This window comes from Heptranchias perlo, chromosome 13 (genome assembly GCF_035084215.1).
Source record: "Heptranchias perlo isolate sHepPer1 chromosome 13, sHepPer1.hap1, whole genome shotgun sequence".
NCBI classification, from domain to species: Eukaryota; Metazoa; Chordata; class Chondrichthyes; order Hexanchiformes; family Hexanchidae; genus Heptranchias; species Heptranchias perlo.
Genome location: NC_090337.1, coordinates 59422234 through 59445544, shown reverse-complemented (window position 1 = coordinate 59445544; position 23311 = coordinate 59422234). Strand labels below are relative to the sequence as shown.

Sequence of the window (23311 nt, the reverse complement as noted above, 5' to 3'; positions counted from 1 at the left end):
GTGTAAATCAAACGGGGTGTAAATCGGACGGGTGTAAATCGGACGGGTGTAAATCGAGCGGGTGTAAATCGGGACGGGTGTAGATCGGACGGGTGTAGATCGGGCGGGGTGTAAATCGAACGGGGTGTAAATCTGGACGGGTGTAAATCGGGTGGGGTGTAAATCTGGATGGGTGTAAATCGGACGAGTGTAAATCGAACGGGGTGTAAATCGGGCGGGGTGTAAATCGAACGGGATGTAAATCTGGACGGGTGTAAATCGGGCGGGGTGTAAATCGGACGGGTGTAAATCGGACGGGTGTAGATCGGACGGGTGTAGATCGGGCGGGGTGTAGATCGGGCGGGGTGTAGATCGGGCGGGGTGTAGATCGGGCGGGGTGTAAATCGGGCGGGGTGTAAATCGGGCGGGGTGTAAATCGGGCGGGGTGTAAATCGGGCGGGGTGTAAATCGGACAGGGGGGTAAATCGGGCGGGGTGTAAAACGAGACGGGTGTAAATCGGGCGGGGTGTAAATCGGGCGGGGTGTAAATCGGGCGGGGTGTAAATCGGGCGGGGGGTAAATCGGACGGGTGTGAATCGGAAGGGTGTAAAACGGGACGGGGTGTAAATCGGATGGGGTGTAAACGGGACGGGGTGTAAATCGGGCTGTTGTAAATCGGGCGGGGTGTGAATCGGGCGGGGTGTAAAACGGGACGGGGTGTAAAACGGGACGGGGTGTAAATCGGACGGGGTGTAAATCGGGCTGTTGTATAAATCGGGCGGGGTGTAAATCGGACGGGGTGTAAATCGGACGGGTGTAAATCGGGACGGGGTGTAAATCGGGACGGGGTGTAAATCGGGACGGGGTGCAAATCGGGACGGGGTGCAAATCGGGACGGGGTGCAAATCGGACGGGGTGTAAATCGGGCTGTTGTAAATCGGGCTGTTGTAAATCGGGCTGTTGTAAATCGGGCGGGTGTAAATCGGGCTGTTGTAAATCGGGCTGTTTTAAATCGGGACGGGTGTAAATCGAACGGGGTGTAAATCGGACGGGTGTAAATCGGGCGGGGTGTAGATCGGACGAGTGTAGATCGGACGGGTGTAAATCGGGCGGGGTGTAAATCGGGCGGGGGGGTAAATCGAGACGGGGTGTAAATCGGGACTGGTGTAAATCGGGACGGGTGTAAATCGGGTGGGGTGTAAATCAGGCGGGGTGTAAATCGGACAAGGGGGTAAATTGGGACGGGGTGTAAATCGGGCGGGTGTAAATCGGGCGGGGTGTAAAACGGGACTGGGTGTAAAACGGGACGGGGTGTAAATCGGGCGGGGTGTAAATCGGACGGGTGTAAATCGGGCGGGGTGTAAATCGGGACGGGTGTAAATCGGGAGGGGTGTAGATCGGACGGGTGTAGATCGGACGGGTGTAGATCGGACGGGTGTAGATCGGACGGGTGTAAATCGGACGGGTGTAAATCGGGCGGGGTGTAAATCGGGCGGGGTGTAAATCGGGCGGGGTGTAAATCGGGACGGGTGTAAATCGGGACGGGTGTAAATCGGGTGGGGTGTAAATCGGACAAGGGGGTAAATTGGGACGGGGTGTAAATCGGGCGGGTGTAAAACGGGACGGGGTGTAAAACGGGACGGGGTGTAAAACGGGACGGGGTGTAAAACGGGACGGGGTGTAAATCGGACGGGGTGTAAATCGGGCTGGTATAAATAGGGCTGGTGTAAATCGGGCGGGGTGTAAATCGGACGGGGGGGTAAATCGGACGGGTGTAAAACGGGACGGGGTGTAAATCGGACGGGTGTAAAACGGGACGGGGTGTAAATCGGACGGGGTGTAAAACGGGACGGGTGTAAAACAGGACAGGGTGTAAATCGGGACGGGGTGTAAAACGGGACGGGGTGTAAATCGGACGGGTGTAAAACGGGACGGGGTGTAAATCGGGACGGGGTGTAAATCGGACGGGTGTAAAACGGGACGGGGTGGAAATCGGGACGGGGTGGAAATCGGGACGGGGTGTAAATCGGGACGGGGTGTAAATCGGGACGGGGTGTAAATCGGGACGGGGTGTAAATCGGGACGGGGTGTAAATCGGACGGGGTGTAAATCGGGCTGGTGTAAATCGGGCTGGTGTAAATCGGGCTGTTGTAAATCGGACGGGGTGTAAATCGGGGCTGTTGTAAATCGGGGCTGTTGTAAATCGGGCGGGGTGTAAATCGGGCTGTTGTAAATCGGGCTGTTGTAAATCGGGCTGTTGTAAATCGGACGGGTGTAAATTGGGGCTTTTGTAAATCGGACGGGTATAAATCGGGCGGGATGTAAATCGGACAGGTGTAAATCGGACGGTTGTAAATCGGGCTGTTGTAAATCGGACGGGGTGTAAATCGGACGGTTGTAAATCGGGCTGTTGTAAATCGGGCTGTTGTAAATCGGGACGGGTGTAAATCGAACGGGGTGTAGATCGGGCGGGGTGTAGATCGGGCGGGGTGTAGATCGGGCGGGGTGTAGATCGGGCGGGGTGTAGATCGGGCGGGGTGTAGATCGGGCGGGGTGTAGATCGGGCGGGGTGTAGATCGGGCGGGGTGTAGATCGGGCGGGGTGTAGATCGGGCGGGGTGTAGATCGGGCGGGGTGTAAATCGGGCGGGGTGTAGATCGGGCGGGGTGTAGATCGGGCGGGGTGTAGATCGGGCGGGGTGTAAATCGGGCGGGGTGTAAATCGGGCGGGGTGTAAATCGGGCGGGGTGTAAATCGGGCGGGGTGTAAATCGGGCGGGGTGTAAATCGGGCGGGGTGTAAATCGGGCGGGGTGTAAATCGGGCGGGGTGTAAATCGGGCGGGGTGTAAATCGGGCGGGGTGTAAATCGGGCGGGGTGTAAATCGGGCGGGGTGTAAATCGGGCGGGGTGTAAATCGGGCGGGGTGTAAATCGGGCGGGGTGTAAATCGGGACGGGGTGTAAATCGGGACGGGGTGTAAATCGGGCGAGGGGGTAAATCGGGCGAGGGGTGTAAATCGGGACGGGGTGTAAATCGGACGGGGTGTAAAACGGGACGGGGTGTAAAACGGGACGGGGTGTAAAACGGGACGGGGTGTAAAACGGGACGGGGTGTAAATCGGGACGGGGTGTAAATCGGGACGGGGTGTAAAACGGGGCGGGGTGTAAATCGGACGGGGAGTAAATCGGACGGGGTGTAAATCGGGCGGGGTGTAAATCGGACGGGGTGTAAATCGGACGGGGTGTAAATCGGACGGGTATAAATCGGGACGGGGTGCAAATCGGGACGGGGTGCAAATCGGGACGGGGTGCAAATCGGGACGGGGTGTAAAACGGGGCGGGGTGTAAATCGGACGGGGAGTAAATCGGACGGGGTGTAAATCGGGCTGTTGTATAAATCGGGCGGGGTGTAAATCGGACGGGGTGTAAATCGGACGGGTATAAATCGGGACGGGGTGCAAATCGGGACGGGTGCAAAACGGGACGGGGTGCAAAACGGGACGGGGTGTAAATCGGACGGGGTGTAAATCGGACGGGGTGTAAATCGGGCTGTTGTAAATCGGGCGGGGTGTAAATCGGGCGGGGTGTAAATCGGGCGGGGTGTAAATCGGGCGGGGTGTAAATCGGGCGGGGTGTAAATCGGGACGGGTGTAAATCGGGACGGGTGTAAATCGGACAAGGGGGTAAATCGGGACGGGGTGTAAATCGGGCGGGGTGTAAATCGGGCGGGGTGTAAATCGGGACGGGGAGTAAATCGGACGGGGTGTAAATCGGGCTGTTGTATAAATCGGGCAGGTGTAAATCGGACGGGGTGTAAATCGGACGGGGTGTAAATCGGACGGGGTGTAAATCGGACGGGTATAAATCGGGACGGGGTGCAAATCGGGACGGGTGCAAAACGGGACGGGGTGCAAAACGGGACGGGGTGTAAATCGGACGGGGTGTAAATCGGACGGGGTGTAAATCGGACGGGGTGTAAATCGGGCTGTTGTAAATCGGGCGGGGTGTAAATCGGGCGGGGTGTAAATCGGGCGGGGTGTAAATCGGGACGGGTGTAAATCGGGACGGGTGTAAATCGGACAAGGGGGTAAATCGGGACGGGGTGTAAATCGGGCGGGGTGTAAATCGGGCGGGGTGTAAATCGGGCGGGGTGTAAATCGGGACGGGGTGTAAATCGGGACGGGGTGTAAATCGGGACGGGGTGTAAAACGGGGCGGGGTGTAAATCGGACGGGGAGTAAATCGGACGGGGTGTAAATCGGGCTGTTGTATAAATCGGGCAGGTGTAAATCGGACGGGGTGTAAATCGGACGGGGTGTAAATCGGACGGGTATAAATCGGGACGGGGTGCAAATCGGGACGGGGTGCAAATCGGGACGGGGTGCAAATCGGGACGGGGTGCAAAACGGGACGGGGTGTAAATCGGACGGGGTGTAAATCGGACGGGGTGTAAATCGGACGGGGTGTAAATCGGGCTGTTGTAAATCGGGCGGGGTGTAAATCGGGCGGGGTGTAAATCGGGCGGGGTGTAAATCGGGACGGGTGTAAATCGGGACGGGTGTAAATCGGGACGGGTGTAAATCGGACAAGGGGGTAAATCGGGACGGGGTGTAAATCGGGCGGGGTGTAAATCGGGCGGGGTGTAAATCGGGCGGGGTGTAAATCGGGCGGGGTGTAAATCGGGACGGGGTGTAAATCGGGACGGGGTGTAAATCGGGACGGGGTGTAAAACGGGACGGGTGTAAATCAGACGGGTTGTAAATCGGGCCGTTGTAAATCGGGCGGGGTGTAATTCGGACGGGTGTAAATCGGGCTGTTGTTTAATCGGGCGGGGGGTTAATCGGGCGGGGGGTAAATCGGGCATGGGGTGTAAATCGGACGGGTGTAAATCGGGCTGGTGTAAATCGGGCTGTTGTATATCGAGCGGGTGTAAATCGGGCAGGGTGTAAAACGGGACGGGGTGTAAAACGGGACGGGTGTAAATCAGACGGGTTGTAAATCAGACGGGTTGTAAATCGGGCGGGGGGTAAATCGGGCGGGGGGTAAATCGGGCGGGGCGTAAATCGGACGGGTGTAAATCGGGCGGGGTGTAAATCGGACGGGTGTAAATCGGGCGGGGTGTAAATCGGGCTGGTGTAAATCGGGCTGGTGTAAATCGGGCTGTTGTAAATCGGGCTGTTGTAAATCGGGCTGGTGTAAATCGGGCTGGTGTAAATCGGGCTGGTGTAAATCGGGCTGTTGTAAATCGGGCAGGGTGTAAAACGGGACGGGGTGTAAAACGGGACGGGTGTAAATCAGACGGGTTGTAAATCAGGCTGTTGTAAATCGGGCGGGGTGTAATTCGGACGGGTGTAAATTGGGCTGTTGTTTAATCGGGCGGGGTGTAAATCGGGACGGGTGTAAAATGGGATGGGGGTGTAAATCGGGCAGGGTGTAAATCGGGCATGGGATGTAAATCGGACGGGTGTAAATCGGGCTGTTGTAAATCGGGCGGGGTGTAAATCGGGACGGGTGTAAAATGGGATGGGGGTGTAAATCGGGCAGGGTGTAAATCGGGCGGGGTGTAAATCGGGACGGGTGTAAATCGGGCGGGGTGTAAATCGGGCGGGGTGTAAATCGGGCGGGGTGTAAATCGGACGGGGTGTAAATCGGGCGGGGTGTAAATCGGGACGGGTGTAAATCGGGACGGGTGTAAATCGGGCGGGGTGTAAATCGGACGGGTGTAAATCGGAAGGGGTGTAAAATGGGATGGGGGTGTAAATCGGACAGGGTGTAAATCGGACGGGTGTAAATCGGACGGGGTGTGAAATGGGACGGGTGTAAATCAGGCGGGTGTAAATCGGACGGGGTGTAAATCGGGACGGGTGTAAATCGGGCTGTTGGAAATCGGACGGGTGTAAATTGGGCGGGGTGTAAATTGGGCGGGGTGTAAATTGGGCGGGGGTAAAACGGGACGGGGTGTAAAACGGGGCGGGGTGTAAACGGGGCGGGGTGTAAACGGGGCGGGGTGTAAACGGGGCGGGGTGTAAACGGGGCGGGGTGTAAACGGGGCGGGGTGTAAACGGGGCGGGGTGTAAATCGGGCGGGGGGTAAATCGGGCTGTTGTAAATCAGGCTGTTGTAAATCTGACGGGTTTAAATCGAGCAGGGTGTAAAACGGTACGGGTGTAAAACGGTACGGGTGTAAATCGGGACGGGTGTAAATCGGACGGGGTGTAAATCGGACGGGGTGTAAATCGGACGGGGTGTAAATCGGACGGGGTGTAAATCGGACGGGGTGTAAATCGGGCGGGTTGTAAATCGGGCAGGGTGTAAATCGGACGGGTGTAAATCGGGCTGTTGTAAATCGGGACGGGTGTAAATCAGGCTGTTGTAAATCGGGACGGATGTAAATCGAGCGGGGTGTAAATCGGGACGGGTGTAAATCGGGACGGGTGTAAATCGGGACGGGTGTAAATCGGGTGGGTTGTAAATCGGGCGGGTTGTAAATCGGGCGGGGTGTAAATCGGGCGGGGTGTAAATCGGGACGGGTGTAAATCGGGCGGGGTGTAAATCGGACAAGGGGGTAAATTGGGACGGGGTGTAAATCGGGCGGGTGTAAATCGGACGGGTGTAAAACGGGACGGGGTGTAAAACGGGACGGGGTGTAAATCGGGCGGGGTGTAAATCGGGCGGGGTGTAAATCGGGCGGGGTGTAAATCGGGCGGGATGTAAATCGGACAGGTGTAAATCGGACGGTTGTAAATCGGGCTGTTGTAAATCGGACGGGGTGTAAATCGGACGGGGTGTAAATCGGACGGGGTGTAAATCGGACGGTTGTAAATCGGGCTGTTGTAAATCGGGACGGGTGTAAATCGGGCAGGGTGTAAATTGAGCGGGGTGTAAAACGGACGAGTGTAAATCGAGCGGGGTATAAAACGGGACGGGTGTAAATCGGACGGGTTGTAAATCGGAGACAGGGTGTAAATCGGACGGGTGTAAATCGGACGGGTGTAAATCGGACGGGTGTAAATCGGACGGGTGTAAATCGGACGGGTGTAAATCGGGCGGGGTGTAAATCGGGCGGGGTGTAAATCGGACGGGTGTAAATCGGGCGGGGTGTAAATCGGGCGGGAGTAAATCGGGCGGGAGTAAATCGGAAGGGTGTAAATCAGGACGGTGTAAATCAGACAGGTGTAAATCGAGCGGGGTGTAAAACGGGACAGGTGTAAATCGGACGGGTGTAAATCGGACGGGTGTAAATCGGGCGGGGTGTAAATCGGGCTGGTGTAAATCGGGCTGTTGTAAATCGAGCGGGGTGTAAATCGGGCAGGGTGTAAAACGGGACGGGTGTAAAACGGGACGGGTGTAAATCAGACGGGTTGTAAATCGGGCTGTTGTAAATCGGGCGGGGTGTAATTCGGACGGGTGTAAATCGGGCTGTTGTTTAATCGGGCGGGGGGTTAATCGGGCGGGGGGTTAATCGGGCGGGGGGTAAATCGGGCATGGGGTGTAAATCGGACGGGTGTAAATCGGGCTGGTGTAAATCGGGCTGTTGTATATCGAGCGGGTGTAAATCGGGCAGGGTGTAAAACGGGACGGGGTGTAAAACGGGACGGGTTGTAAATCAGACGGGTTGTAAATCAGACGGGTTGTAAATCGGGCGGGGGGTAAATCGGGCGGGGCGTAAATCGGGCATGGGGTGTAAATCGGACGGGTGTAAATCGGGCGGGGTGTAAATCGGGCGGGGTGTAAATCGGGCGGGGTGTAAATCGGGCTGGTGTAAATCGGGCTGGTGTAAATCGGGCTGTTGTAAATCGAGCGGGTGTAAATCGGGCAGGGTGTAAAACGGGACGGGTGTAAATCGGGACGGGTGTAAATCGGGCGGGGTGTAAATTGGACGGGTGTAAATCGGGCGGGGTGTAAATCGGGACGGGTGTAAATCGGGACGGGTGTAAATCGGGCGGGGTGTAAATCGGACGGGTGTAAATCGGAAGGGGTGTAAAATGGGATGGGGGTGTAAATCGGACAGGGTGTAAATCGGACGGGTGTAAATCGGACGGGGTGTGAAATGGGACGGTTGTAAATCAGGCGGGTGTAAATCGGATGGGGTGTAAATCGGAACGGGTGTAAATCGGGCTGTTGGAAATCGGACGGGTGTAAATTGGGCGGGGTGTAAATTGGGCGGGGTGTAAATTGGGCGGGGGTAAAACGGGACGGGGTGTAAAACGGGGCGGGGTGTAAAACGGGGCGGGGTGTAAACGGGGCGGGGTGTAAACGGGGCGGGGTGTAAACGGGGCGGGGTGTAAACGGGGCGGGGTGTAAACGGGGCGGGGTGTAAACGGGGCGGGGTGTAAATCGGGCGGGGGGTAAATCAGGCTGTTGTAAATCTGACGGGTTTAAATCGAGCAGGGTGTAAAACGGTACGGGTGTAAAACGGTACGGGTGTAAATCGGGACGGGTGTAAATCGGACGGGGTGTAAAACGGGACGGGTGTAAATCGGACGGGGTGTAAATCGGACGGGGTGTAAATCGGGCGGGTTGTAAATCGGGCAGGGTGTAAATCGGACGGGTGTAAATCGGGCTGTTGTAAATCGGACGGGTGTAAATCGGGCTGTTGTAAATCGGGCTGTTGTAAATCGGGCTGTTGTCAATCGGGCTGTTGTAAATCGGATGGGTTGTAAATCGGGACGGGTGTAAATCGGGACGGGTGTAAATCGGACGGGTGTAAATCAGGCTGTTGTAAATCGGGACGGGTGTAAATCAGGCTGTTGTAAATCTGACGGGTGTAAATCGAGCAGGGTGTAAAACGGGACGGGTGTAAAACGGGACGGGTGTAAAACGGACGGGGTGTAAAACGGGACGGGTGTAAATCGGACGGAGTGTAAATCGGGCAGGTTGTAAATCGGACGGGTTGTAAATCGGCGGGGTGTAAATCGGGACGGGTGTAAATCAGGCTGTTGTAAATCGGGACGGATGTAAATCGAGCGGGGTGTAAATCGGGACGGGTGTAAATCGGGACGGGTGTAAATCGGGTGGGTTGTAAATCGGGCGGGTTGTAAATCGGGCGGGTTGTAAATCGGGATGGGTGTAAATCGGGCGGGTTGTAAATCGGACGGGGTGTAAATCGGACGGGTGTAAATCGGGCTGTTGTAAATCGGACGGGGGGTAAATCGGGCGGGGGGTAAATCGGGCGGGGGGTAAATCGGGCGGGGGTAAATTGGGCGGGGGTAAATCGGACGGGGGGTAAATTGGGCGGGTGTAAATCGGACGGGGGGTAAATCGGGTGGGGGTAAATCGGGCGGGGTGTAAATCGGGCGGGGTGTAAATCGGGCGGGTGTAAATCAGGCTGTTGTAAATCGGGCGGGGGGTAAATCGGACGGGTGTAAATCAGGCTGTTGTAAATCGGACGGGGTGTGAAATGGGACGGGTGTAAATCACGCGGGTGTAAATCGGAGGGGGTGTAAATCGGGACGGGTGTAAATCGGGCTGTTGGAAATCGGACGGGTGTAAATTGGGCGGGGTGTAAATTGGGCGGGGGTAAAATGGGACGGGGTGTAAAACGGGGCGGGGTGTAAACGGGGCGGGGTGTAAACGGGGCGGGGTGTAAACGGGGCGGGGTGTAAACGGGGCGGGGTGTAAACGGGGCGGGGTGTAAATCGGGCGTGGTGTAAATCGGGCGTGGTGTAAATCGGACGGGGGGTAAATCGGGCTGTTGTAAATCAGGCTGTTGTAAATCTGACGGGTTTAAATCGAGCAGGGTGTAAAACGGGACGGGTGTAAAACGGGACGGGTGTAAAACGGGACGGGTGTAAAACGGGACGGGTGTAAATCGGACGGGTGTAAATCGGACGGGTGTAAATCAAGCAGGGTGTAAATCGGACAGGTGTAAATCGAGCGGGGTATAAAACGGGACGGGTGTAAATTGGGCGGGGTGTAAATCGGGTTGTTGTAAATCAGGCTGTTGTAAATCTGACGGGTTTAAATCGAGCAGGGTGTAAAACGGGACGGGTGTAAATCGGGACGGGTGTAAATCGGGACGGGTGTAAATCGGGACGGGGTGTAAATCGGACGGGGTGTAAATCGGACGGGGTGTAAATCGGACGGGGTGTAAATCGGGCGGGTTGTAAATCGGGCGGGGTGTAAATCGGGCAGGGTGTAAATCGGATGGGTGTAAATCGGGCTGTTGTAAATCGGACGGGTGTAAATCGGGCTGTTGTAAATCGGACGGGTGTAAATCAGGCTGTTGTAAATCGGATGGGTTGTAAATCGGGCGGGGTGTAAATCAGGCTGTTGTAAATCGGGACGGGTGTAAATCAGGCTGTTGTAAATCTGACGGGTGTAAATCGAGCAGGGTGTAAAACGGGACGGGTGTAAAACGGGACGGGGTGTAAATCGGACGGGGTGTAAATCGGACGGGGTGTAAATCGGACGGGGTGTAAATCGGACGGGGTGTAAAACGGGACGGGTGTAAATCGGACGGAGTGTAAATCGGACGGGTTGTAAATCGGGCGGGGTGTAAATCGGGACGGGTGTAAATCAGGCTGTTGTAAATCTGACGGGTGTAAATCGAGCGGGGTGTAAAACGGGACGGGTGTAAATCGGACGGGTGTAAATCGGGACGGGTGTAAATCGGGCTGTTGGAAATCGGACGGGTGTAAATCGGGCGGGGTGTAAATTGGGCGGGGTGTAAATCGGGCGGGGGTAAAATGGGATGGGGTGTAAAACGGGACGGGGTGTAAACGGGACGGGGTGTAAACGGGACGGGGTGTAAACAGGACGGGGTGTAAACAGGACGGGGTGTAATTCGGGCGTGGTGTAATTCGGGCGTGGTGTAAATCGGGCGGGGTGTAAATCGGACGGGGGGTAAATCGGGCGGGTTGTAAATCGGGCTGTTGTAAATTGGACGGGTGTAAATCGGGCTGTTGTAAATCGGGCGGGGTGTAAATCGGACGGGTATAAAACGGGACGGGTATAAAACGGGACGGGTTGTAAATTGGGCGGGGTGTAAATCGGGCGGGGTGTAAATCGGCCGGGGTGTAAATCGGGCTGTTGTAAATCGGACGGGTGTAAATCGGGCTGTTGTAAATCGGGCGGGGTGTAAATCGGACGGGTGTAAATCGAGCAGGGTGTAAAACGGGACGGGTGTAAATCGGACAGGTGTAAATCGAGCGGGGTATAAAACGGGACGGGTATAAATTGGGCGGGGTGTAAATCGGGTTGTTGTAAATCGGGTTGTTGTAAATCAGGCTGTTGTAAATCTGACGGGTTTAAATCGAGCAGGGTGTAAAACGGTACGGGTGTAAAACGGGACGGGTGTAAATCGGGACGGGGTGTAAATCGGACGGGGTGTAAAACGGGACGGGTGTAAATCGGACGGGGTGTAAATCGGACGGGGTGTAAATCGGGCGGGTTGTAAATCGGGCAGGGTGTAAATCGGACGGGTGTAAATCGGGCTGTTGTAAATCGGACGGGTGTAAATCGGGCTGTTGTAAATCGGGCTGTTGTAAATCGGGCTGTTGTAAATCGGATGGGTTGTAAATCGGGACGGGTGTAAATCGGGACGGGTGTAAATCGGACGGGTGTAAATCAGGCTGTTGTAAATCGGGACGGGTGTAAATCAGGCTGTTGTAAATCTGACGGGTGTAAATCGAGCAGGGTGTAAAATGGGACGGGTGTAAATCGGGACGGGTGTAAATCGGACGGGGTGTAAAATGGGACGGGTGTAAATCGGACGGAGTGTAAATCGGGCAGGTTGTAAATCGGACGGGTTGTAAATCGGCGGGGTGTAAATCGGGACGGGTGTAAATCAGGCTGTTGTAAATCGGGACGGATGTAAATCGAGCGGGGTGTAAATCGGGACGGGTGTAAATCGGGACGGGTGTAAATCGGGACGGGTGTAAATCGGGTGGGTTGTAAATCGGGCGGGTTGTAAATCGGGCGGGTTGTAAATCGGGACGGGTGTAAATCGGGCGGGTTGTAAATCGGACGGGGTGTAAATCGGACGGGTGTAAATCGGGCTGTTGTAAATCGGACGGGGGGTAAATCGGGCGGGGGGTAAATTGGGCGGGGGTAAATTGGGCGGGGGTAAATCGGACGGGGGGTAAATTGGGCGGGTGTAAATCGGACGGGGGGTAAATCGGGTGGGGGTAAATCGGGCGGGGTGTAAATCGGGCGGGTGTAAATCAGGCTGTTGTAAATCGGGCGGGGGGTAAATCGGACGGGTGTAAATCAGGCTGTTGTAAATCGGACGGGGGTGTAAATCGGACGGGGGTGTAAATCGGGCGGGGGTTAAATTGGACGGGGGGTAAATCGGGCGGGTGTATAACTGGGCGCTGATTCGCTATCGCCTGTTTTGGAGCTGCACCCAAGACCAATGTCACCCCTCTTGAGTCCAATTCTCCTGGGCATCGGAGTCAGAAATGAACAAAACATAAGAATTTATAAGAAAGGAAGAAACTAATTAGGCTAACAAGACCCTCCCTTTCCAGGGATCCATCTCCCCATCTCCCCATCTCCCCATCTCCCCATCTCCCTCAATCCCATTTCTGTCCCCTGTCCATTGGCACTGTGAAGAATTCATGGAACAGACTTGTTAAATCCCTTCACAGCCGTGCCAGTAGATTCCTGTCAGAATCTGAGATCTAGATCTGGTTGGATTTGCTTGTTGTTCTGCTACAGGTTTGTGTTTGATGGTTCCATGGCAACAGCGGATTATCATCACTTACACATTGTGCTGACAGAGAGATTCGATGCAGATGAGGATTCGGATGTTGTCGTTCGGTCTGCTGTGCCTTCTTCTCTGCTGTTCTCTGTGTTCTGAAAAAAAGATAAAAGGCCTTATTACCAAGGAAAGCATGGAGATTTCCGACTCTGATCAGGGGCTTCCAGTACAGTGCCACCCACAGCAGGACAAGGATCTGTACTGGAATGAAGTGAGCCTTATAACCTTTCAGTCTGCTGCTGGGGCCACTGTGGTCTTGCTTGCTGCAGGGACACCAAAGGGTAAATTCCTTTCTCCCAGCAGAAAGCCTTGCTGGGAGAAAGGAATAGAAGAATATGCTGATAGGGTGAGATGAAGTAAGTTGGGAGGAGGTTTGTGTGGAGCATAAATACCGGCATAGATCAGTTGGGCCGAATGGCCTGTTTCTGTGCTGTAAATTCTGTGTAATTCCATGCTTGAAAGACGTGTGGGTCAGAGAATCAGCACTGGAGTGTTTGTAGCCCTATTTCTAAACTTTGCTCCCCTCAAGTGAGGCCCTGCACTGGCCATGAAGGATCTATGAATTCATCCTAAAGATCCCAGCCCTCATTTACCATGAGGTTCTGCCGATCTCCAGCCAATAAACCTCCCCTGCCATGGTGCCCGTTTACCTGAAGGTGCTGTGAAACAGCTACTTGCTGTGGACTGGGTTTGGTATTTCAATGACCAGATTCTTCAATTATAGACCTGATGGCCTAGTGAAGCTGAATGTTGGACAAACAGTGTGACAACACCGAGGCAGTGGAGGGGTCGAGGGAGGTGGTGGCGAGGTAGAGTTGGGTGTCGTCAACATACATGTGGAAACTGACGTTGCGTCTTCGGATGATCTCGCCAAGGGGCAGTGTGTAGATGAGAAATAGGAGGGGGCCAAGAATAGATCGTTGGGGGACTCCTGAGGTAACGGTGCGAGGGTGGGAAGAGAATCCAATGCAGGAGATTCCCTGGCTACGACTGGATAGGAATGGAACCAGGCGAGGGCAGTCCCACCCCAGCTGGACAATGGAGGAGCGGTGTTGGAGGAAAATGGTGTGGTCAACCATGTCAAAGGCTGCAGACAGGTCAAGAGAGATAGAGCATGTAAATCTTACACAAAAATGTTCCATTTTTGTCATAGCGGGTTCGTGGATTGTAAAACAATGGTTACCACCACCAGGGGCCTGGAGGTCACGTGATTTGCCATCGGCACCCAGATCTTTGGCTGGGGCAACATAATGCACCTTTGGCACTTCTGAAACTATTCTTTTCAATCCTTACACGTCCCAGGTCAAAAACACCAGGGATAACTTTAAATTTCGGCAATGACATAAAACGGGTGATATCAGATCGGCCGGCCATTGTACAGCCCACCGCCCAATTTTCCTCTCAGAGTGCATAACGGGCGCCCATGTTACGCCATTTTCGAAGGTTAAAATTATCCCCAACTACTTCTCAGAGGACTCAGAGTGTGTTCAAGGCCCTATTCACCCATGTGATCATGTGAACTCTCAAATACCTGCTCCAACAAGCATATGGGTAACAAGAGCTGGGCTACTCTGTACAGCCGTCCACCAACTTACTGCACAAAATTCAAGTATCTCTACAGTGAATGAGCTGTTGAAGGGTGGGGGGGAAGGCGGGAACAAGTCACTCCATTCCCTTCAAGACAGATTATCCTTCTTGTCTCAGCATTTGCAAAATGTGCCAATTGTGGGATCAGCCTTTTTCAAGCAGCTTGGCAGAATTAGATTCTGCCCAAATTCAGCTCAATTCTCTTCCTCAGGCAGTGAAGTAAAGATCACCAGGTTCCAAAAGCTCTGGTGCAAGACGTGTAGCTCATCACACAACCTGCAATCTTCATCACTATCTGTAACCTCAGTCTTTCAAGAGATTGCTAGGAGAAAGTGTGCACTGCAGCATTGCAGCATCTGTCTGGTACTAAGCATCAAAATCAATAATAACCGCCCACCTTTTCGAAACAGGTCCTATCATTGCTGCCTGGAGGTAGCAGAAGGGCCCATAATCAGTCAGCACAGTGACATTAGGAGGTTGCAGATTTATTCCACAAAACAATAGCATCAAGATGTACCCGAATAAGCCAAATGGTGTGGCAAATGCAGTTTTATGCTAGTTCTCTTGGTGATAATCGCCAGCCAGGTCCATGGTGAAAAGGAATGGTGTTCTGTGAAGAGCATTGAAGGACCCCTCTATTTCAGGAGAGAGAATGCGTCATGCCTAGTCTTGGCTTTTAATCATCAGTAGTCAGCCTCGCTGTAAAGAAGCTGAGGTGCAAATAGCAATCATAAAATTGTCGAGAATGTACCATTTCATTTGAATTGTAGCTAGGTCAAGACATGGGGATGCTTAAACAGCCGCTGTTTCGGATAAGATTTTCTATTTTCCTTTGTGTGTAGAGGGAGGTGAGGCGATATACACAGACACTGTCTGCAGTATGGGGACTGTTTGTCCTCAAAAGCCCCCTGTGAGATCTGCAGCAAGATTTCAAGGCGACTGTATTCTGTATTCTACGATACATCTGCACTTCTTTCAGGGCATGTCACAATCAGGTCAGCCAGCTCCTTCACCTGAACCCAGAGGCCCCCATTTCACTTCAACTGAGCAACGATCAAGTTAACACTAGAACGGGCAGTTCTTCCGCCCCCTGGATGAATACAGATAGGAGTGCAGAGGAGCTACCACATCTTGGTTTTCATGAACACCTAGAGACTCTGCGCTGTAATGGCAAACGTCATTTCCCTTTGGTTTTGTTTGATCTCAGCTACCTGCAGCTGGTAATCCTCCTTGTGAGGATCACTCACTTGCCACCCTGTGCAATCAAACCTCGAGATTGCAACATGCTTTACTTTTAATATCCTCATAATTCAACAATATTTAGAAAGGTTCTACTGTTTGTCAGTTTGGTTCAGTTGGTGGCGTTCTCTGCTTCCATTGGCAGGAAGGTCCGTAACCAGAGGACACAGATTTAAGCTAATTGGCAAAAGACCCAGATGGGAGATGAGGAGAATTTCTTTTATGCAGTGAGTTGTTATGATCTGGAATGCACTGCCTGAAAGGGTGGTGGAAGTAGATTCAATAGTAACTTTCAAAAGGGAATTGGATAAATACACTTGAAAAGGGAATTTTGCAGGGTTATGGGGAAAGTGCAGGAGAGTGGGATTAATTGGTAGCTCTTTCAAAGAGCTGGCACAGGCATGATGGGTCGAATAGCCTCCTTCTGTGCTGTATAATTCTTTGAGAGAAGACATTTCTTGATGAATCTTCCATCAATGTATTATATTTTCCTATAACATTTACCTGGATGGCTTAAGATTCTCCTGACAGGTTTAAGAACATAAGAACATAAGAATTAGGAGCAGGAGTAGGCCATACTGCCCCTCAAGCCTGCTCCGTCATTCAATAAGATCATCGCTGATCTTCTACCTCAACTCCACTTTCCTGCCCAATCCCCATATCCCCTGATTCCTTTAGACTCCAAATATCCATCAAACTCAGTCTTGAATATATTCAATGACTGAGCATCCACAGCCCTCAGGGGTAGAGAATTCCAAAGATTCACAACCCTTTGAGTGCATCAAACACACATCGAACCGAGTGTTAGAGCATCAAACACACATCAAACCATGTGTTAGAGCATTAAACACACATCAAACCGAGTGTTAGAGCATTAAACACACATCAAACCATGTGTTAGAGCATTAAACACACATCAAACCATGTGTTAGAGCATTAAACACACATCAAACCATGTGTTAGAGCATTAAACATACATCAAACCGAGTGTTAGAGCATTAAACACACATCAAACCGAGTGTTAGAGCATTAAACACACATCAAACCGAGTGTTAGAGCATCAAACACACATCAAACCGAGTGTTAGAGCATCAAACACACATCAAACCATGTGTTAGAGCATTAAACACACATCAAACCATGTGTTAGAGCATTAAACACACATCAAACCATGTGTTAGAGCATTAAACACACATCAAACCATGTGTTAGAGCATTAAACATACATCAAACCGAGTGTTAGAGCATTAAACACACATCAAACCGAGTGTTAGAGCATTAAACACACATCAAACCGAGTGTTAGAGCATCAAACACACATCAAACCGAGTGTTAGAGCATCAAACACACATCAAACCAAGTGTTAGAGCATTAAACACACATCAAACCATGTGTTAGAGCATTAAACACACATCAAACCGAGTGTTAGAGCATTAAACACACATCAAACCGAGTGTTAGAGCATTAAACACACATCAAACCGAGTGTTAGAGCATTAAACACACATCAAACCATGTGTTAGAGCATTAAACACACATCAAACCGAGTGTTAGAGCATTAAACACACATCAAACCGAGTGTTAGAGCATTAAACACACATCAAACCGAGTGTTAGAGCATTAAACACACATCAAACCATGTGTTAGAGCATTAAACACACATCAAACCATGTGTTAGAGCATTAAACACACATCAAACCATGTGTTAGAGCATTAAACACACATCAAACCGAGTGTTAGAGCATTAAACACACATCAAACCATGTGTTAGAGCATTAAACACACATCAAACCGAGTGTTAGAGCATTAAACACACATCAAACCGAGTGTTAGAGCATCAAACACACATCAAACCATGTGTTAGAGCATTAAACACACATCAAACCATGTGTTAGAGCATTAAACACACATCAAACCGAGTGTTAGAGCATTAAACACACATCAAACCATGTGTTAGAGCATTAAACACACATCAAACCATGTGTTAGAGCATTAAACATACATCAAACCGAGTGTTAGAGCATTAAACACACATCAAACCGAGTGTTAGAGCATTAAACACACATCAAACCGAGTGTTAGAGCATCAAACACACATCAAACCGAGTGTTAGAGCATCAAACACACATCAAACCATGTGTTAGAGCATTAAACACACATCAAACCATGTGTTAGAGCATTAAACACACATCAAACCATGTGTTAGAGCATTAAACACACATCAAACCATGTGTTAGAGCATTAAACATACATCAAACCGAGTGTTAGAGCATTAAACACACATCAAACCGAGTGTTAGAGCATTAAACACACATCAAACCGAGTGTTAGAGCATCAAACACACATCAAACCGAGTGTTAGAGCATCAAACACACATCAAACCAAGTGTTAGAGCATTAAACACACATCAAACCATGTGTTAGAGCATTAAACACACATCAAACCGAGTGTTAGAGCATTAAACACACATCAAACCGAGTGTTAGAGCATTAAACACACATCAAACCGAGTGTTAGAGCATTAAACACACATCAAACCATGTGTTAGAGCATTAAACACACATCAAACCGAGTGTTAGAGCATTAAACACACATCAAACCGAGTGTTAGAGCATTAAACACACATCAAACCGAGTGTTAGAGCATTAAACACACATCAAACCATGTGTTAGAGCATTAAACACACATCAAACCATGTGTTAGAGCATTAAACACACATCAAACCATGTGTTAGAGCATTAAACACACATCAAACCGAGTGTTAGAGCATTAAACACACATCAAACCATGTGTTAGAGCATTAAACACACATCAAACCGAGTGTTAGAGCATTAAACACACATCAAACCGAGTGTTAGAGCATCAAACACACATCAAACCATGTGTTAGAGCATTAAACACACATCAAACCATGTGTTAGAGCATTAAACACACATCAAACCATGTGTTAGAGCATTAAACACACATCAAACCATGTGTTAGAGCATTAAACATACATCAAACCGAGTGTTAGAGCATTAAACACACATCAAACCGAGTGTTAGAGCATTAAACACACATCAAACCGAGTGTTAGAGCATCAAACACACATCAAACCGAGTGTTAGAGCATCAAACACACATCAAACCAAGTGTTAGAGCATCAAACACACATCAAACCATGTGTTAGAGCATTAAACACACATCAAACCGAGTGTTAGAGCATTAAACACACATCAAACCGAGTGTTAGAGCATTAAACACACATCAAACCATGTGTTAGAGCATTAAACACACATCAAACCGAGTGTTAGAGCATTAAACACACATCAAACCGAGTGTTAGAGCATTAAACACACATCAAACCGAGTGTTAGAGCATTAAACACACATCAAACCATGTGTTAGAGCATTAAACACACATCAAACCGAGTGTTAGAGCATTAAACACACATCAAACCGAGTGTTCGAGCATTAAACACACACCAAAGCGAGTGTTGGAGCATTAAACACACATCAAACCATGTGTTAGAGCATTAAACATACATCAAACCGAGTGTTAGAGCATTAAACACACATCAAACCGAGTGTTAGAGCATTAAACACACATCAAACCGAGTGTTAGAGCATCAAACACACATCAAACCGAGTGTTAGAGCATCAAACACACATCAAACCAAGTGTTAGAGCATTAAACACACATCAAATCATGTGTTAGAGCATTAAACACACATCAAACCGAGTGTTAGAGCATTAAACACACATCAAACCGAGTGTTAGAGCATTAAACACACATCAAACCATGTGTTAGAGCATTAAACACACATCAAACCGAGTGTTAGAGCATTAAACACACATCAAACCGAGTGTTAGAGCATTAAACACACATCAAACCGAGTGTTAGAGCATTAAACACACATCAAACCATGTGTTAGAGCATTAAACACACATCAAACCGAGTGTTAGAGCATTAAACACACATCAAACCGAGTGTTAGAGCATCAAACACACATCAAACCATGTGTTAGAGCATTAAACACACATCAAACCATGTGTTAGAGCATTAAACACACATCAAACCATGTGTTAGAGCATTAAACACACATCAAACCATGTGTTAGAGCATTAAACACACATCAAACCGAGTGTTAGAGCATTAAACACACATCAAACCGAGTGTTAGAGCATTAAACACACATCAAACCGAGTGTTAGAGCATCAAACACACATCAAACCGAGTGTTAGAGCATCAAACACACATCAAACCAAGTGTTAGAGCATCAAACACACATCAAACCATGTGTTAGAGCATTAAACACACATCAAACCGAGTGTTAGAGCATTAAACACACATCAAACCGAGTGTTAGAGCATTAAACACACATCAAACCATGTGTTAGAGCATTAAACACACATCAAACCGAGTGTTAGAGCATTAAACACACATCAAACCGAGTGTTAGAGCATTAAACACACATCAAACCGAGTGTTAGAGCATTAAACACACATCAAACCATGTGTTAGAGCATTAAACACACATCAAACCGAGTGTTAGAGCATTAAACACACATCAAACCGAGTGTTCGAGCATTAAACACACACCAAAGCGAGTGTTGGAGCATTAAACACACATCAAACCATGTGTTAGAGCATTAAACATACATCAAACCGAGTGTTAGAGCATTAAACACACATCAAACCGAGTGTTAGAGCATTAAACACACATCAAACCGAGTGTTAGAGCATCAAACACACATCAAACCGAGTGTTAGAGCATCAAACACACATCAAACCAAGTGTTAGAGCATTAAACACACATCAAATCATGTGTTAGAGCATTAAACACACATCAAACCGAGTGTTAGAGCATTAAACACACATCAAACCGAGTGTTAGAGCATTAAACACACATCAAACCATGTGTTAGAGCATTAAACACACATCAAACCGAGTGTTAGACCATTAAACACACATCAAACCGAGTGTTAGAGCATTAAACACACATCAAACCGAGTGTTAGAGCATTAAACACACATCAAACCATGTGTTAGAGCATTAAACACACATCAAACCGAGTGTTAGAGCATTAAACACACATCAAACCGAGTGTTAGAGCATTAAACACACATCAAACCATGTGTTAGAGCATTAAACACACATCAAACCATGTGTTAGAGCATTAAACACACATCAAACCATGTGTTAGAGCATTAAACACACATCAAACCGAGTGTTAGAGCATTAAACACACATCAAACCATGTGTTAGAGCATTAAACACACATCAAACCGAGTGTTAGAGCATTAAACACACATCAAACCGAGTGTTAGAGCATCAAACACACATCAAACCATGTGTTAGAGCATTAAACACACATCAAACCATGTGTTAGAGCATTAAACACACATCAAACCATGTGTTAGAGCATTAAACATACATCAAACCGAGTGTTAGAGCATTAAACACACATCAAACCGAGTGTTAGAGCATCAAACACACATCAAACCGAGTGTTAGAGCATCAAACACACATCAAACCGAGTGTTAGAGCATCAAACACACATCAAACCAAGTGTTAGAGCATCAAACACACATCAAACCATGTGTTAGAGCATTAAACACACATCAAACCGAGTGTTAGAGCATTAAACACACATCAAACCGAGTGTTAGAGCATTAAACACACATCAAACCATGTGTTAGAGCATTAAACACACATCAAACCGAGTGTTAGAGCATTAAACACACATCAAACCGAGTGTTAGAGCATTAAACACACATCAAACCGAGTGTTAGAGCATTAAACACACATCAAACCATGTGTTAGAGCATTAAACACACATCAAACCGAGTGTTAGAGCATTAAACACACATCAAACCGAGTGTTAGAGCATTAAACACACATCAAACCATGTGTTAGAGCATTAAACACACATCAAACCATGTGTTAGAGCATTAAACACACATCAAACCATGTGTTAGAGCATTAAACACACATCAAACCGAGTGTTAGAGCATTAAACACACATCAAACCGAGTGTTAGAGCATTAAACACACATCAAACCGAGTGTTAGAGCATTAAACACACATCAAACCATGTGTTAGAGCATTAAACACACATCAAACCGAGTGTTAGAGCATTAAACACACATCAAACCGAGTGTTAGAGCATCAAACACACATCAAACCATGTGTTAGAGCATTAAACACACATCAAACCATGTGTTAGAGCATTAAACACACATCAAACCATGTGTTAGAGCATTAAACACACATCAAACCATGTGTTAGAGCATTAAACACACATCAAACCGAGTGTTAGAGCATTAAACACACATCAAACCGAGTGTTAGAGCATTAAACACACATCAAACCGAGTGTTAGAGCATCAAACACACATCAAACCGAGTGTTAGAGCATCAAACACACATCAAACCAAGTGTTAGAGCATCAAACACACATCAAACCATGTGTTAGAGCATTAAACACACATCAAACCGAGTGTTAGAGCATTAAACACACATCAAACCGAGTGTTAGAGCATTAAACACACATCAAACCATGTGTTAGAGCATTAAACACACATCAAACCGAGTGTTAGAGCATTAAACACACATCAAACCGAGTGTTAGAGCATTAAACACACATCAAACCGAGTGTTAGAGCATTAAACACACATCAAACCATGTGTTAGAGCATTAAACACACATCAAACCGAGTGTTAGAGCATTAAACACACATCAAACCGAGTGTTCGAGCATTAAACACACACCAAAGCGAGTGTTGGAGCATTAAACACACATCAAACCATGTGTTAGAGCATTAAACATACATCAAACCGAGTGTTAGAGCATTAAACACACATCAAACCGAGTGTTAGAGCATTAAACACACATCAAACCGAGTGTTAGAGCATCAAACACACATCAAACCGAGTGTTAGAGCATCAAACACACATCAAACCAAGTGTTAGAGCATTAAACACACATCAAATCATGTGTTAGAGCATTAAACACACATCAAACCGAGTGTTAGAGCATTAAACACACATCAAACCGAGTGTTAGAGCATTAAACACACATCAAACCATGTGTTAGAGCATTAAACACACATCAAACCGAGTGTTAGACCATTAAACACACATCAAACCGAGTGTTAGAGCATTAAACACACATCAAACCGAGTGTTAGAGCATTAAACACACATCAAACCATGTGTTAGAGCATTAAACACACATCAAACCGAGTGTTAGAGCATTAAACACACATCAAACCGAGTGTTAGAGCATTAAACACACATCAAACCATGTGTTAGAGCATTAAACACACATCAAACCATGTGTTAGAGCATTAAACACACATCAAACCATGTGTTAGAGCATTAAACACACATCAAACCGAGTGTTAGAGCATTAAACACACATCAAACCATGTGTTAGAGCATTAAACACACATCAAACCGAGTGTTAGAGCATTAAACACACATCAAACCGAGTGTTAGAGCATCAAACACACATCAAACCATGTGTTAGAGCATTAAACACACATCAAACCATGTGTTAGAGCATTAAACACACATCAAACCATGTGTTAGAGCATTAAACACACATCAAACCATGTGTTAGAGCATTAAACATACATCAAACCGAGTGTTAGAGCATTAAACACACATCAAACCGAGTGTTAGAGCATCAAACACACATCAAACCGAGTGTTAGAGCATCAAACACACATCAAACCGAGTGTTAGAGCATCAAACACACATCAAACCAAGTGTTAGAGCATCAAACACACATCAAACCATGTGTTAGAGCATTAAACACACATCAAACCGAGT

The 23311-nt window shown here is 48.8% G+C and overlaps 1 protein-coding gene across 2 annotated transcripts in view; it reads right to left on the bottom strand.

Annotated features, from left to right (window-relative positions):
- Nucleotides 1-23311, bottom strand: part of LOC137331634 (adipolin-like) — a 184470-nt gene that overhangs the window by 34851 nt on the left and 126308 nt on the right. For both annotated transcript variants that reach the window (XM_067995562.1, XM_067995563.1), the window contains exon 6: nt 12681-12771. In XM_067995562.1, coding sequence (XP_067851663.1) covers nt 12681-12771 — 91 coding nt within the window. The remainder of the gene's footprint in view (nt 1-12680; nt 12772-23311) is intronic.